Source organism: Numida meleagris, chromosome 18 (assembly GCF_002078875.1).
Source record: "Numida meleagris isolate 19003 breed g44 Domestic line chromosome 18, NumMel1.0, whole genome shotgun sequence".
NCBI classification, from domain to species: Eukaryota; Metazoa; Chordata; class Aves; order Galliformes; family Numididae; genus Numida; species Numida meleagris.
In genome coordinates, this window is record NC_034426.1 from 9,148,548 (window position 1) to 9,164,166 (window position 15,619).

Consider the following 15,619-nt stretch of genomic DNA (forward strand, 5'->3'; position numbering starts at 1 on the left):
ACCGGGATGAGCAAGTCACCAATTCATGATTATTTTAAAGTTTAACAGTCTACTGAAGTGAAAAACAAAACCTAACTAGACACAGGAAAAGAAATACTCTTATCGTCCTTTTAAAATGAAAATATAGGTGCAGGGAGCGGTGATGCTGAATAGACTACAACAGACAAACCCAGCTCCCCCAGCTCTCAGCCCAGAGCCTTTGCCATCACGTAACACAACACGTGCTCCTCAGCCCGGCTGGCTGCCTATCCCGCGTCCTGCTCCTGGAAACTGCTGTCCTAGGAACCACCCAATCCGCAGCCGATTCTGGGCGAGCCTGCATTTGAACTCAGGTTAAAGGCCAGGCCAAGGGGGAGACCCCTCGACTACATCCTCTGCCAACCCCAGCTCCTTTAAGGCTGTCTCTAAGACGGGAACACAATGCTCCAGCGCTCACAGAGGCTGACTACCTGGAGTCCTAAAAGCAATACAGCCTCCTGTCAAAGCCCCCATAGGCACAAGTATGTTTGCTACAATCAAGCATCAGAGCAGGGGTGGGAGTCATTCAGGACCAAAGGCTTCTTTTGAACTGACACAAACAGAACGGCCCATTTTTCATGTATATTATTATTTTTTTTAAATCATAATCACTAGTGAAAGTCCAGCTACCCCGTATGTAAAACCCTTTCCACATACATATTTTCCCGGGGGAAAAAAGGCTTATCCCCACAAAGGAGTATGAAATAAATTGCTTTACTGAAGGTTAATAATATCCTGTCGCTGTGGTAAAAGACTCAATTACAAAACCTTCAGAAGAGCTCCCAGGGAACTCATCTGCCTGCAGTGACAGAGGCTTAAATAGCCAAAACACAGAGAAAGGCTAAGCACTTCCCAAAAGAGAGGGAAGGGGGAAAAGATGGGGAGGTTAAGTAAAAAAAACAAAAAACTGGAAATTGCACACTCAAGGTTATTAAAAAAAAATAAAAATCTCACACACACATACACAGGGGCAGCCACGATTCCTCTTTGCACTCACAGTTCTCTATAATCTCAGCAAGAATTATGGCCTAGGGAGACCAGCACTAATTTTAGTATCAGATTTATTATGCAGCAGGGAGCAGAAATCAGCCAGGCCCGTCTCTCGCTCCTGATGGGCAGAACGAGACCACGCTCCAGGAAGGCAGCGCTGAGGGCTGAGGTCTGGTGCGAAGCAGAGCCCCTGGGGCCGCCCAGAGCCACAACACAAGGATGTCCGTGCAGTGCTGCCTGCTGCAGGGTCCTGCAGCCAGGGTGCCAGCCCGAGGGAGCAGGCCGCGGCCCACGGGAGCTCGGGCTGTGGGGCCCTGGAGGCCCCGGTGCGTTTCTTCTTCCTCTGCAGAGGGGTTGCAGAGGCACGAGGCATGCCCAGCATCTGCAGTGTGCTGGTGCTGCTCAGCCCTGAGGGCAGCACCCACCACAATGGCAGCAGCTGCCAAAAATCATCTGCGAAACAGTTATCTTCACAGAAGGCCCAGCCTCAGCCCCAGTTTACTTGTGTCCTGTTTACTGGGACATCACAGGACTCCTGGCTCCTACCTCACTTCTTCCACTGACTCCCTAAGTAACGCTGAGCAGCTGACTGCAATGGAAGTTATGAGACTTAGACTTCAGCTTTTTCACTTCTGTGCCTGAAAAGCACAAAGAGCAGGAGAGCAAGGAGCAGAAGAGCAGAAAGCAGACCCTATGAATCCCGACCTCGATGAATCAAACTCAAACCACCTAAACCTGCACCCATTCTGGTCTGCCAACTTCAACACAAACTGCTAGAGCTCTGCACACTGCTACTTCAGCCACTCTGGCTGTCAGGCAGCAGAAAATCTACATTTCTCCAGCAGTGAGGACCTAAGAGCCTCCTTACAAAACAGACACCAGGTTACAGTTCAGGAATGCCATGTCAGATATACTCACTGAATCGTAGCGGCAGTGCAAGCCCTCCTTCTGCAGAGCAGCACCACATCATGTGCGCAGCGAGATCACCAAAAGCTACTAGTACACTAACGCTGTGCATTTCACAGCTTCAGGCCTGCCAAGCAGCAGGAAAAGAATCTCGCACACAACCATCAAATTGCCTCTTCCTCTCTCCACCACTCTGCAGCCCAGAGCACATTTCCCATACCCAGCACCAATGAGCAGGCCAAGCGATTCAGGACTTGCTCTCTGATCTCTGTTCCACCTCAGGAAGCGCGTGGCAGCACCCATTTGTCTGCCCTGATCCAACGATCTCCAGTTCTTGGTAAGACAAACAGGTGCTGCTGCCCTTCTCAGCTGGAGGATATTCAGAACATTTCAAGGAAACAAAGGGAGGTACTCTCTCTGCAGATGAGGGACCGCACCTGACAAAGGCCTCTAAGAACACTCAGAAACAGCAAAATTTATTTCGATCTTGTCCATATATAATGCTTACTCTGTCAACCGCGTTCCTTCAGCTGCAAGCTGGATGAAATAAGGTTATGCATTCCGCAGGGATACTTGCCTTCCCTCCCTTTTTTCTGTCTCTATCATTTTCACATGAATTGACACTTTCTTTTACTTTCCACATATTGCAAGAGCTCAGAATTACGCAGCATCAACTGAACAAAGTTCCGCACACACTCCCATCAGCTTGCTGTGTTCCAGCAACAGTAGTGGGAACTATAAAAGCACAAAGACAGATCATCACTTCTTATGTCTGCAATTATAGTTCCAATAAACTTTCTTCATGGCTCTTTAACATTAAAGCTTTCAGACAGTAACTAAATTGTTTTAAGTTTTTCTGTATCTTATATTTTGCTATCACATACGCATGCTTTACTGCAAGGGAAATGTCCCTTCTAAAATATCCACTAGAGACAGCCACAAAACAGCAGCCAAGAAATATGAACCAACTTCTAATAATGACGACAAACTCAAAGCCAGGCTCACAAAACTTCGGGGAAAATCTTAAGCGTGGAGGGCTTTCACCAACCATCTGCTCTGACCTGGAAGATAAGACATTGAGGATGCAACCAGATGAAAACAAATTAAAAAACAGCCGCTAAAACTGCCGGGCACACGGCACGCATAACCTGATGCTCTGACCACTGTTCACCACGATTCACCAGGACTCAGACAACCCAAGGATTTAGGCACAGAGGCACCTGGCAGGGGCTCTTCCCAGCCCCCCTTCTCATCGCCCACTGTGGAGTGCAAGCAGGAAGCCTGGGCAGGCAGCGGGCACACAGCCGCAGTGCATGTCCCCGCTGCTGCTCTGCAGCAGAAGCGCCGCAGCCGCCCCTCTGGGCATGGACAGGCAGGGACGAGGGCAACGCAGCACACGGCCTGCAGCACAAAGCGCACAGCCAGCCTCCAGGAGCCAGGCCACGGGGCGGAGGAGCGCCCGGCACGGCTGAGAGCCCAGCTCCGCGGGGAGGAGTCCAAGGGCCCCCAGGACACCTGCAGCTTGGCAGGCTCCCTGCTCTGCTCTCGTCACGGGGGGCGCTGGGAGCAGCCCTGCAGTGCAGCGCTCAGCGCATTGAGTCTGCTGCCAGCTTCTGCCCTCGCCTCAGTGCTGCTGACGTGCTGCCCCAGCCCCCACGGGCCCACGTGACAGCAGCGGCCGCAGCACCACAAACCACCCCACACCGCGGCCCCGCGCCTTATCGCGCTTCCACCTCCCCAGAGCCCTGCTGTCACTGGCGGGAAGGCAGAGTGCGCAGTGGGAACCTCAGCACGTAGCAGTTCAACCTCCACCATGCCACCGGCACGCCTGAGTCACGGCCTTGCTTACAAGTTCTCAATCAAAAGCTGTTAAAAACAAAACCTCAGGTTAAGCCCTCACTCAAGTCAGTGAGAGCTGGCAGCAGGCGATATGCTTTGCTCACACACTTCCTTCCCAGCGCCCAGGGACGCCGTCAGCATCTCTGCACAACAGGAGACCGTTGACTTCACGGTACCCGGCCCAGGGCTCAGGAAACGGATGTGTTCCCTGCCACAGAGATATTCTGGATAACTCCCGTGCCCTTTCTGCTCTGACCTCTGCCCCTTCAGGCTCAGAGATCTCCTGGGGATCCTCAGGGCACTGCATCGAACACCACATCGCAGAGCCCTGCACCCAGAAGTAGGATGCCACCACCCCCCCCGGTCCTCGGTGAATTCCTATTACATTTCACATCTCTGTATCAGCTTCAGATTCATTTTCTGTTCTCTTCCACAAAGCTATATCGTGTGCTTGATGTAGTAAGCTTTGCAGGTCTGCCAAATGCAATGCCAGAAGCAGGCAAATTTCAGCAGGAAAAGAACATCTTTTGTACTCCTTTGCAGCACTTTGCAAACCTTTGCCAAAAGGAGAACTGCACTGTGTACACACCGGGGTCAACACGCAGCTCAGGCTCAGAGCAGAGAGTAACACCTACACCTCTCTGAATCTAAGTGATTGATAACACAGCCAAATGAATTACTATACAGAAGCTTCATCCTTTCAGTAAGCGCTGCAGAAAACCACCAGCAATGCCCCCTCCAGCAGCACCTTCCTCCAGCAGCGCAGCTGGCAGAGAACCCCACTAAGGGTTCGCTACTGATGAGCCTCCAGCACAAACCAGGCCTCCAGCCTGAGCGACACCTCAGCACAGCTGGATTTACAGTGCTTGGGACAAACACTCAGCTCCCTGTAACCTCCTTACACACCCCGTTAATTACCTTTCAGGAGGGTTCCTGAACAGCATTCATACAGCAACTGTTAGAAAACCTCTACTGACTCTACCTGTAGGTGCTCTGCTGCTGCCAGCATTCAAGGAGCTAGAACTCTTGTCAGCACTTCACAGTCCTTCTTTTAAATAAAGCAAATCTTCAAAACGCTTTTTTGCTCTGTGCTCCTCACCATCCCTTTGATGCAAAACTGACCCACAGAACAACATAAAGATGAGCTCAGAGCCAGGAATGATAAAGCACAAGGGAAAACAATGCAGCACAGGGCTGGGGACACCAGAACACTTCCTCCCCTCTGGGCAATACCAGCACTCCCCACCAGCCAGACTGGAGCTGCTGCAGGGCGCTGCCCGAGTTCTCAGCCACAGGAAGAAGCACGGAGGCATTGCTCCGGCCATATCTCACAGTTAAATTAAAACCAACAGGACTTAACAATTTCAAATCCTGGGACTACTTGATTCACTAGAAGTTAGTTTCTTCCCTCCCCTCAGCCCCCCAGTATTCCCTCCCATCTGCCAGGCCACCTCATTACTGTCGTTCCACTACAGTAGCTCCCGCTACAGTAGCTTTCTTGGACCTTTGGTCCTTTAGTCAGCTCAAAACTTCTTCCCTATTGTATATCAGGGCCAGTGAGAAATTAATGCAAGTCCTTGCTGGAGGGAGGGAAGGGCAGAAGGAACAACGCCTTCTGCTGCTGCTGCTACCACCTTCCCCTCACTCTTCTCGCCACGTGCACTTCATCGACACACTAAGAAGCGCTGTTCACATTTAACTGTTCTTGCTAGGGTATCCAGAACCACTCCTTAAGTGTAAAACTGCACAGGTGTTAGCAGGGTAGGATCCTTGTCAGAAATCTGAAGTCCCCAGGTACAATCATAATCTGTAAATTAAGCATACCTGATCACAATGGCACATGCAGCTGCAGCTGTTCCAGCACGAGGAACGGCTGAGCAAGGGCAAAGCACTTCCTGACATTCGTAAAACGTTCTCTGCGCTCAAAAAACAAAGGAAATATTTTCAACAGGAGAGCCGCAGAACGCCAATGTTTAGAAGTAATTTGTTAATACCTCATGCTGATCTGACTACAGAGATTCGCATTAACTTTCAAATTACTCAGCAAACCACAATTTCTACAGCAATAATATCTTAGAAACCTAAGTAGAACACTACTCACATAGTTCACAGATTTGTTCCAGTGACTCAGGCAAACAGAACGTGTCATTCCAGGACTTGACACTAAATTAAGCTTAGACAATGATTTTTGAAGAGTCATATGCTACATGGACCCAGCCTCACGCCTGCAGTTACTTCTGCCAGGCAACAGCACATCAGTATCTTCCTGTCACTGAGATCCTATGGTGGAAGTGGAAAAACTGAAAGAGATACGAAACTGGCTATCTCTGAAAGAGAAGTGATGGACCTGAAAATATTCAAAGTACTATCAAACACACCAAGTAATCTTTTAATCTTTTTCTGCTACAAAATCCACAGTTCAACAAAACATGTAATAATGTGCTTTTAGTCCATCCTGATTCAGCAAAGCACTTACCCACATGCTTATGCTAACTTAAGTATATGCTTAAGTGCTTTTGCACAATAGGGACAGGGAAGGTTCAGGCCCTGCAGATGAACCATTTGCTGAAACAAGTATTTTTTTTTTTTTTTTTTCCTATGACGACTGGCTCCATTCGCAGCCTCCCCTGTTTACAGCATGATCCAAAATGTGTTTGTAGAGAACACTGAAATACAACAGAAAAGTCAAACAACTATTAGGAACAAAGATATCTATGTCTGACTTAGTGAAACAGAAGAGTTTTCTTTTTCCTTCTCGACACAGCACATACCTTTATCTGCACACATTACATTACCCTGTTTCAATAGATCTCCTCTAAAAATAAGTTACAAGTTCCTCTAATGCTTTGGATTTCACAACATTTATGAGACTATCACCAGAGTCAACAGGCTAAAAAAAGAATCCATTAGCATTAACTGGGCTGTCACTGGCAGTGACAAATAAATGAATTTGATGGTTTTAGATCAGTCATTAGTAGACCTACCCCCAGGCTGATAAAGGCTCAGCACTTTGCAGACGAGATGTACTCAATCTGGAAGCAGAGAGGAGCGCACGCGGGTGTTAGCATGCTGCTTCTCTTCCATTTGCCTGTCCACCCCCTTTTCTGACCCTCTCCTGCCACATCCAAGCAGCTCGGTCTTGGTGCAGAGGAGTTACCTCTGCAAAAAAAAAGGCAAGTGACGTTCAATTTAAATTTTTAGTTAGCACTAGGTCAAAAGAAAGGAAAATACGCTAGACACAGGACTATTCATACTACAAAAGCCATCCTTAGGCAATGATAACAGAAAGATATGAATTTGGCACAGTAACAGGACAGCCTCTGGAGATCAAGGACAACGAGAGCAATCTACCTGAGTGGCTAGGGAGAAGAAAAATGTTACATTTCCAAGAGTAACAAAATGACAAAAATCCACCTCAACTCTTGCTTCTGACCAAGCCCTCGGAGCTCACAGACCGCCCTGCACAGGCACTTCTTCCTCTGGCTGCCAGCATCAAAAGAACAGAGATCGTGTTCTGCCTCTAACAGATCAGAGAGCAAGAAGCTGAGCTCAAGAATAATAGGTTTTAAAACTCTGATCCCCTACTACCTGAGAAGATAAGCTGAGACTCAGACTCATCAACTTTTTCCATTTGACCACCCAGTGCCAGAGGGAGACAAATTCTAAGAGCAGCTTACAGCGCACGAGGCATCTCCGCCAGGATAGGCTGCAGACACCCAGACACCGGCCAGCAACTGCCAAAGTCTCTCATGCCATCTGGTAAGGACCTCCTACTACTCTGTACACAGAAGATACAGCAATAATCATTAGGGTACACATATATGCCAAGAGCAGAAAATAGTACCTCCCTTATTCTATCCTGACATGCAAATGCAGGGAAATAAAATGAACGATGATAACAACAACAATAATAACAGCAGCAAGGTCTGTCCTGGCTGCTCTTGACAGCCTGGGAGGGAAGGAAGGGCAGCAGGGAAGGAAGAGTCCCAAGCTCTGCCAGCGTGTTCAGTCCGCATTACTTCACAGAGCTCACCTTCTACCTAACCTAGGATGGGAAGAAGCAGGACTAACCTGGAGGAGTTCGGACGAAGGAGCAGAACTCTTGATTTTCAAGGTCCATTATTTGCTTTGGAATAAAATCTCCCTGCTACTCTGGTTCACGCTTACCAGCCAAGGGATGCAGACACCCCACCCACAGTTGGCTTAATTGGAACCAGACATCCAAATCCATTGGTTCCCACTAAAAAAAATATCCCAGGTTAGCCAGAATGTTATTCCTAAAGGGCATGCCCTCCGCTTGCTGCTCTGGAACAGCCAGCTTCACGTGGCTTTCACCAGGGCAGCTCCATTGGAAGGAGAGCTGTTGACGCTCTGTTTTTCGCCCAAGAAGGAACAGACACCTCCCGCTATCCACGTGCCCTGGCAGGCACACACGGCTGGGGGCACGCAGCCTGACCGGGCACAGCCATGACAGAACCAGCGGTCGGTCCCGCAGCGTCCTCTGTCAGGATAAAACACACCTAACAAGAGCACTGTATTCAGTGCCACCATTTGGCTACCAGTCTAAACGCTTCTCTCACCAATTAAAACTCTTCTACTGTTTCGTGCTGGACAGCCACCAGAACACTGAGCCCAGTGCTCACAGATCAGCTCCCCAGTAACACACAACCTCGACAAGAACAAGCTCTGCTCCGGGACGGCAGCAGACAGAGCCCTGGACGCCCAGCACCCAGCAAAGGAGCTCCCAGAGCCGGCGGCGGCAGCAGCTCGGCCCCGCACACCCAGCAGCACAAGGCGGGCAGCAGCCGGCAGGAAACACACGGCACTGCCCGATGTGGCCGAGCACGACGATACGAGCAGTAAATGAGCGCACCGTGAAGCCACACAAGCACACACGCACCATCAAAGAGCTTCTTCGTGGCAGGGGGAGGTGGAAATTTATCACGTTGGAAAACATCTAATGAACATGCTAAATTCAGTAAGGCTTCTCCCACATAACATAGCAGGTAAGGTCAGAGTCAATAGTCTGTACATATTAAAAAGTCACATTACTGCAGTCTTCAGTATTCAAAAAGGGGTACTCAGCTGCTTCCTCCCCGCCCGGCTGCTTTTTAAGGATTTTTATGTCAGCAGAGTTAAAAATGATCAACTGCTCGAGAGCTCCTTCCAGCATTCGGAAGCAAGACAGATTGCTATCAAGGAACAGCGGCCTCCACAGCACCTCGCTATGTTCCCTCAGCTCCCTGTTAGCCACACGCTGCAACCTCGGCAAGTTAAAGCTATGCAGCAAATTCCCAAAAACAGCGGCTTCAAGTCGTACTGCACAAGGAGGGGAACATTACACATCAGTCATCCACTGGAGGCAATCGCTGAGGATTTCTGGAAGGGCCATTCTCAGAAAACCAGGGTGAAGCTCTGCTGTTCCAGTCTGCCACTTCTCGCTCCACAGCCAATTTGCATCACCAGAGAGGTGTCACATCACAGAGACGAAGTTTAAAAAGCCCCAAAGAAAGCATTCTGCTGGGACGCAGTCTGAAAGAGGGAGCCTAGCCAATTAGCATGGATCCGAAGAGGAGAAGCAAGGGACACAAACCATTGTGCACGCACAAAAAGCGAGCGCGACCCCACAGAGCACGGCGAGCGCGTCCCCCAGCCAGGGGGAGCGCAGCCTGGGAGCAGCCCGGCCTCACGGGGAGCACAGCCCATGTCCGGGGCACAGCCGGGGGAACTGCTCAGAGGACAGATCTCCTCTCACACCTTGAGAGAGGCACAGCACCGAACGCCATTCATCTCCACAGCCCCAAGTGTCAGCTAGTTAATTAGACTCCAGAACCGTCGCATTCTAATGCGCAACACTCAGTATTCAACTGGGATGAGTGAGCAACTGAAGCCCAAAACCTTAAATCAGTATCTAAGTAAGAAACAGATCATAAAAGATAGCCCAGAATAACGTATCACAATCAGTGTAAAGTCTGCTCTTCGCTGCACACAGTTTTCTCCACCGGGCTCCTTTCAGTTTCTTTTTGCCCCCCAAAGGCCGTGCAGGATCCCCGGCCCCTGCACAGGACGAGCACGCACAGCACAGCGCAGCAGTGCCCACCCCCCCCCGGGGAGCAGCCCCCATCCCGGGCTTCACCCCACGCCTGAAAGATGCCTGCACCAACCAAAGCCTACTTGGAGAACAACAACATCCCCTCTGTCTCCTTGGTAAAAGTTTCCTGTTAAAGAATGCGAAAATCAGGTCAGTTTAACACAGTAATACCCACCGCTAAGACAAGCCCTGTTTTTTTTTTTTTTCGTTGTTTTAGAAGAAGTCACCTGGGACAGTTTAACAGCTCCGCTGTAAGCGTTATAAACTTTCACAAATAGCACTGTAGAAACAGACACCTGGTAATTGAAGGCAGTTTAAAAAGTAAATAAGCCTTTAAAGGCACTGGAAGGAGGAAAGGAGCATCAATCACAGCACGAGATCACCTTCATGCAACATCACCTTCTTTAATTATGAAACCTTTCAGAATTCTGGAAACTTTAAAAATCTATCTGAAAGACAGCACTAATCCAACACGGCAATCCAGAGCCGCAAACCCTCCCAAGTATAAACTCTGCTCAGCACGGAAGCAAGCCAGGCAGCTCGTTATTCACTAATTAGTTATTAGATATGTCCAGTGAAGAAAAGAACCCTTAACTCCTTTACCACATTCATTTGGTTTAAAGCTCCACAAGTACACTGTTGGGTTTTCTTGGCTTTTTTTTCCATTATACTTTAAAGAAATCACCAACACCTCTCCTGCTGTATGCCCGGGGTTCCTAAATCACACACAGTTTTTCCCAGATGCATGTTTTGTACAACATTTCATGCTATGGTCCCACACACTATTAAACCCCCTGCTTTCATAAGAGGCTATATACAATAAAACCGTTGGGTTGAACTTGCTCAGGTGGTCTCATGCCACAGGCTTTTAAGTGCTTCTCCTTACTGAACTCCCCTCGCAACTCCGCAGTCTTCTTTCCCAATTTTTCAACCAAACCAACCCAAGACGACCAGCGTACACAAGTGGCACATGCCAGATAAATTCTTCCTAGAGATTCTCAAAAACAAACAGTCAGACAGGCAATCACAAAAGTTTTCTTTCAGCTTTCAAAATTCGAAAGCAACTGCGTGCGCTTCTGGATTTGAAACCGATCTGTTGGTTTTGTCAGGCAGAACCTAAAGAGGAACAGCCACTCGTGCTCCCTACGCAGGTCTTCCCGAGGAAATGGCACCTAGCGATAACTCGGAGCAAGCGCGCCAGCAGCCGCGTCTGCACACGGCCAGAGCGCCTTTGTCCCAGCGTGGAAAGCGGCCCCGCACGGAGGTCACTGCTCCAGCCAGCCCGACTTAAAGCTCATTGTTTCCCCATGCTTGCAAAAGAATACCCTGTGGCCTGGAGAGTTCACAGCTCCATCAGAACTTGCTCTCCAACGCTTATTAAGTCTCCAAACGCATCTCTGAAGTTATACAAAAGAAAACGTGCAAACAATGAAGGCAGAGATATACCCCCATCCATCACAACCACAGAACTGAAAGCTCAGCTCAAAACAAGCCTGAAGTCTGCACTTAATCCAAACGCTCTCCATAAACACCATGCAAAACGCACTGCAGAAAAGAGCATAACAAATGCAAGTAATGTGGCAACAATCTCCCACCAGTACCAGAGAAGCCTCTCCTTTTCAGCCAGCAAAAACTGACTGGGACTCTGCAAGGAGACAGTTAACTGCAGGCACGGAGCGGCACAAAGCAGCTCTCCTGCAGTTTCACAGCCATGCGCTGATACCCTTAAGACGCCATGCACTCCGGCTTTAAAAGCTTTCATTGCCAATTCCCTGTTTGAAACCTGAACTGCCTGGCAACAATGATTCTCTGTGTGCCTAAAATCCTATTATTGATCCTCCTACTTACCTTAGGCTGTGCTCGTCGGGGAAATGCAACTTTAGGGTCAATCTGAGGAAAAAGAAAGGAGAAATCAACAAGATAGCTTTTGTTGTCAGGCTGTTTCTTGTCTTTTTTTTTTTTTTTTTTTTTAATCATTGAATTATTAATCCCTCATTTCTCAGGCTTATAGTTCAGCACACTGGGTCCTACAACTACTCCGTAAGTGAGAGATCACAAGCTGGGTTTGTCAGGGACTTCTTGGCGGAGGGAGTGAGATGGGAAGGGAGGAAGCAAACCTCTCTCCTGTGCACCCTGAGCATGGTCTGGGGGGCCACAACCACTGCCGGTGCCCAGGGAGCCCTGCACAGACCTCTGGGTGCTGCCTTGCTGCCTCTGCAGCAACACCGCGTGCCGGCCCCATCTGCGCACTCCTGAGGTTGCACAAAAGGCCAGCACTCCTGATCGAGCCCTACCCCGCTGGCCTTGACACCTGCACCTTCCTTCCGTTGGGTTTTGGGTTACTTTGGTCTTTGTTTTATTCTTCTACTTCGCCAACTGGCTAGCAGCACCAATGCAAAACGCAAAATTCAAAGTCAAATTGCTTCTGTTTCTATTAATTATTAGAAGCGAATTGTTAGAAGGACTACGAGATTATCCTTCATGACAGCATTCCTCGTGGATCTGGTACAGCACCTCCCCCAAAGAACAGATGAGCACTGAGAGACTGCGAAGGAGCACTTCGGAGGTGGGGGGGAAAGAGAGGAAAGCAAAACAAAATGCGCAGGCACTGTGAGCCAGAACAGACTCGGTTCCTCAAAAAAGATTTTCCACGAGGCAGTTACCTACAGTATTCCTGAATGAAGCAGGGACAAAAAGCAACGAGCAAGTAAGTAAGTGCACCTTGGTTTCATCCCACGCTCCCTTCAGATGCAGCACTGATACCCACTGTGCTGCATAAATTAAAAGCCACGTCCACTCCACACTTCTGAAATGCTCATTCTGCAATTTTAAAAGCAACTTTCACATGGGGCATCTTTAGCAACCAACTGTCCTCTATCTGTCAAAAATAATCACCTGAAAACAGAAAGCCACCACCATAAATGAAGGACTGGGTGTAAATAAAATAATCACACCTTTTAGGCAGCGGTCTGGTCTGAACTGCCATCTTCCAAAACGACCGCAAGGAAGTGTCTGCATGCTGCCGATTGCACCTGTAGTTTTTAGCAGCATCTACCACGCACCTTGTGACTGCCTTCAGTGCTCTTTGACTGCGTAACAAACACGAACCCTGATCGTGTGAAGGCAGAAGCGGAGGCTTTCATGGCTTGGGGTTGGCTGCGTTTCACCCCCTGCACCTACCCCCGAACAAGAAGGTGTTCTCACTTGGTACTGTTATTCTCTGACAAATAACCTCTCCTAAAGAGCAGATCTGCTCAATTAACGTGTCAAAATTGCAAACAGCACCAGCATTTGAAGTGCAACTGATCACTAATTTGCCTGCATCAGATACAAATATAGTATCTTCCTCTTAGAACGCACCTGAGAAATGAGTGATTACTTGCCACTTTTTTGTTCAAAAAGCATTAAAAAAGTAATTTTTTTTTTTTTTAAACTAGAAAGCTAACCTTTCTCATAGAGATTAACATTATCTACAGATACATCCAGCACTGGCTAGCATCTGTCTACTGGGGCGATACAACAGGTATGGATGGTGCATGCGGGTGCCCAAAGGCAGAGGCAAACAGGCGCGTTCCTACAGCCACTTCCACAACGAAACTTTTTGCAAAAAGAACACCGGTCCCACCAGAACAACGCAATCCCACCGGCAGAAGGGCCATTAAATTCTGAAGCGAACTGCTCATTTCTGAAGGTCAGTCCAAAGAGCACGGAGCTCTCTGCACCACAGCAACAGCACCTCCTCAGCAACCGAGCTCTCCTTGGTAAGAACTTTCTGCCGAACGCCGCCGTTCCCAGCGGCACCCAGCACCCCATGGCACATCCATACCTTTTGCATAACCCTGCCAACTACTGCAACAACAACCAAAAAAAAATTCTACAAAAAAAATAATAAATGAGTTAGTTAGGTACAATTCTACTTACTGTATCTACAAGTCCTCTAGGAAATGACTATAATACTATTTCTGATATGAATGGCCATTACCTAAACAAAGCTTTTAACGTAACTGTAAACAAGAGCGACGTTTCCATGCCAATACCCAACCGATCTGCCTCCTGCGCTGAACGTTGAAACAGAGTCAAATGCTATGTTACACCGAGCAGCAGTCACTACAACGTGTCTACAGACGAGCGGCCGGGGCGACCCGCGAGCTGTGCCCCTGCAGCCACGCTGCGACTCCGAGGAGGACTTCTTTTAGAATTGCCTCCATCGCTCTCCCACGATCACACTGAAGCACATTTGCCCTAGCCAAGCTCGTCACCCCTCCCCCAAGCAAAGCAAACTAATACATTGCAGGGACTCGGTGCGATGGAGGGGAGAGCAGGGGGAGGACGTAATCATGGGCAGAGGGAGACAGGGTGTCCTCCCGGCATTTTCTAAACTCTTGTTCAGATATTGTTTGCCTTTGTTCTTCCTAACTAAATTTATCTTTACAAAACACACCGAGTACGGCTGTACACTGAGGTCTGGTGACTTTAATCTCTGGAGCACAGTCAATTCAGTGATTGTACCGTATCTGATTAAACCCCAAATCAAATTATTGAGGCACGCGAAGGCAGGGGCTGCGTGCTCGGACAGGCCCAGCAGAATTTGTTGGTCGGACTCAAACACTACGTCCCACCTGCTTCCTAGGGGCTTTGTGTTTCACATCAAACCCATGAAGTGCCGCACGCTGTGCTCGGCCTGCCCTTGGTGTGGCTGTATCGCACCCAGGTACACAGCGGGTGCTCCGGCACCGACACGGGACTCCCCCTGACACCGCTATAACATTTCAGCCCCAGCACCGCGCCGCGCAGCGGTTCAGCCGCGGACACGCGCCCACAGGAGCGCTCAGGCCGGGCTGAGCCCCGTGGCCCCTCCATCCCCAGCACGGCCCTGCTCACACCGAGCGGTACCGGAGCAGAAATGACCTCTACCGGCGTCCTCCCCGCTCTGCTGCCGGGCACAGTGCAGGGACGAGGTGCGGACGGCAAACTTCAGCCCAGCACAGCCCCGGGTGCAGAGCAGCAGAAGGGGCAGGGGAGGCTGGACAAAGCATTGAAAAAAATGCAGCGTGGGGGAAAGGGGGCAGATTCCCTGGTTAAATTTTTTGGGTTTTTTTCTTTTAAAATGTTCATTAAAAAATAAAAATTAAAAAAAAATCAGTTGAATAATGTCATGTTATCCACCGGAGAGCGACTGTAGCAAAAAGCTTTGCAGATACAGCAAACCGGCAGTCATGCTGCTCAGCCAGCCCTCGCCCTCCGCGGATACGTGGGAATCCCACAGGGCCCCCAGCACGGGCTCGGGGAGCAGCCCCAGCAGAGGGGACGGTGCGGCTGCGGGCGGCCCCGGGACGGAGCGATGGGGACACCGCCCATCGCAGCCACCCCGAGCTCCCCGCAGGAAACCTTCTGCAGCGGAACGCCACAAAAAGTTATGTTTCACCCTGGGATTTTTTCAATGTCATCGCTCGATAGAACGTGAGGCGTGGGGAGGAGCCACCGGCCGGCAGGGAGAATTCGGATTGAAGCGAAAAAAATCGAAAATAAAATCAAAAGTTGCCGCTTTCGCGAGTTAGAGCCGAGTCCGGCGCAGCGCTGGGCACAGCCACCTACCGTTTTGGAGTCCAGCTCGTGGTGCGGCTGGGCCAGCACCTTGTCCACGCTGCCCGGGTCCGCGAACGTCACGAAGCCGAAGCCTCTGCCGAGACAAAGAGCGGAGACGGGCGGGGGGCGATGAGCACCGGGGGGGCCCGCACCGCCCGCACCGCCGCCGCTTTGTTCCGCGGGGCGGCC

General features: G+C 49.7%; 1 protein-coding gene across 1 annotated transcript in view; it reads right to left on the reverse strand.

The window, feature by feature from the left end:
* The window catches only part of MSI2 (musashi RNA binding protein 2), a 192,087-nt gene that overhangs the window by 175,175 nt on the left and 1,293 nt on the right, over window positions 1-15,619 (reverse strand). Inside the window, exons 2-3 of the mRNA XM_021416113.1 lie at window positions 15,440-15,618; window positions 11,693-11,734 (exon numbers count right to left, since the gene is read on the reverse strand). Coding sequence (XP_021271788.1) covers window positions 11,693-11,734; window positions 15,440-15,618 — 221 coding nt within the window. The remainder of the gene's footprint in view (window positions 1-11,692; window positions 11,735-15,439; window position 15,619) is intronic.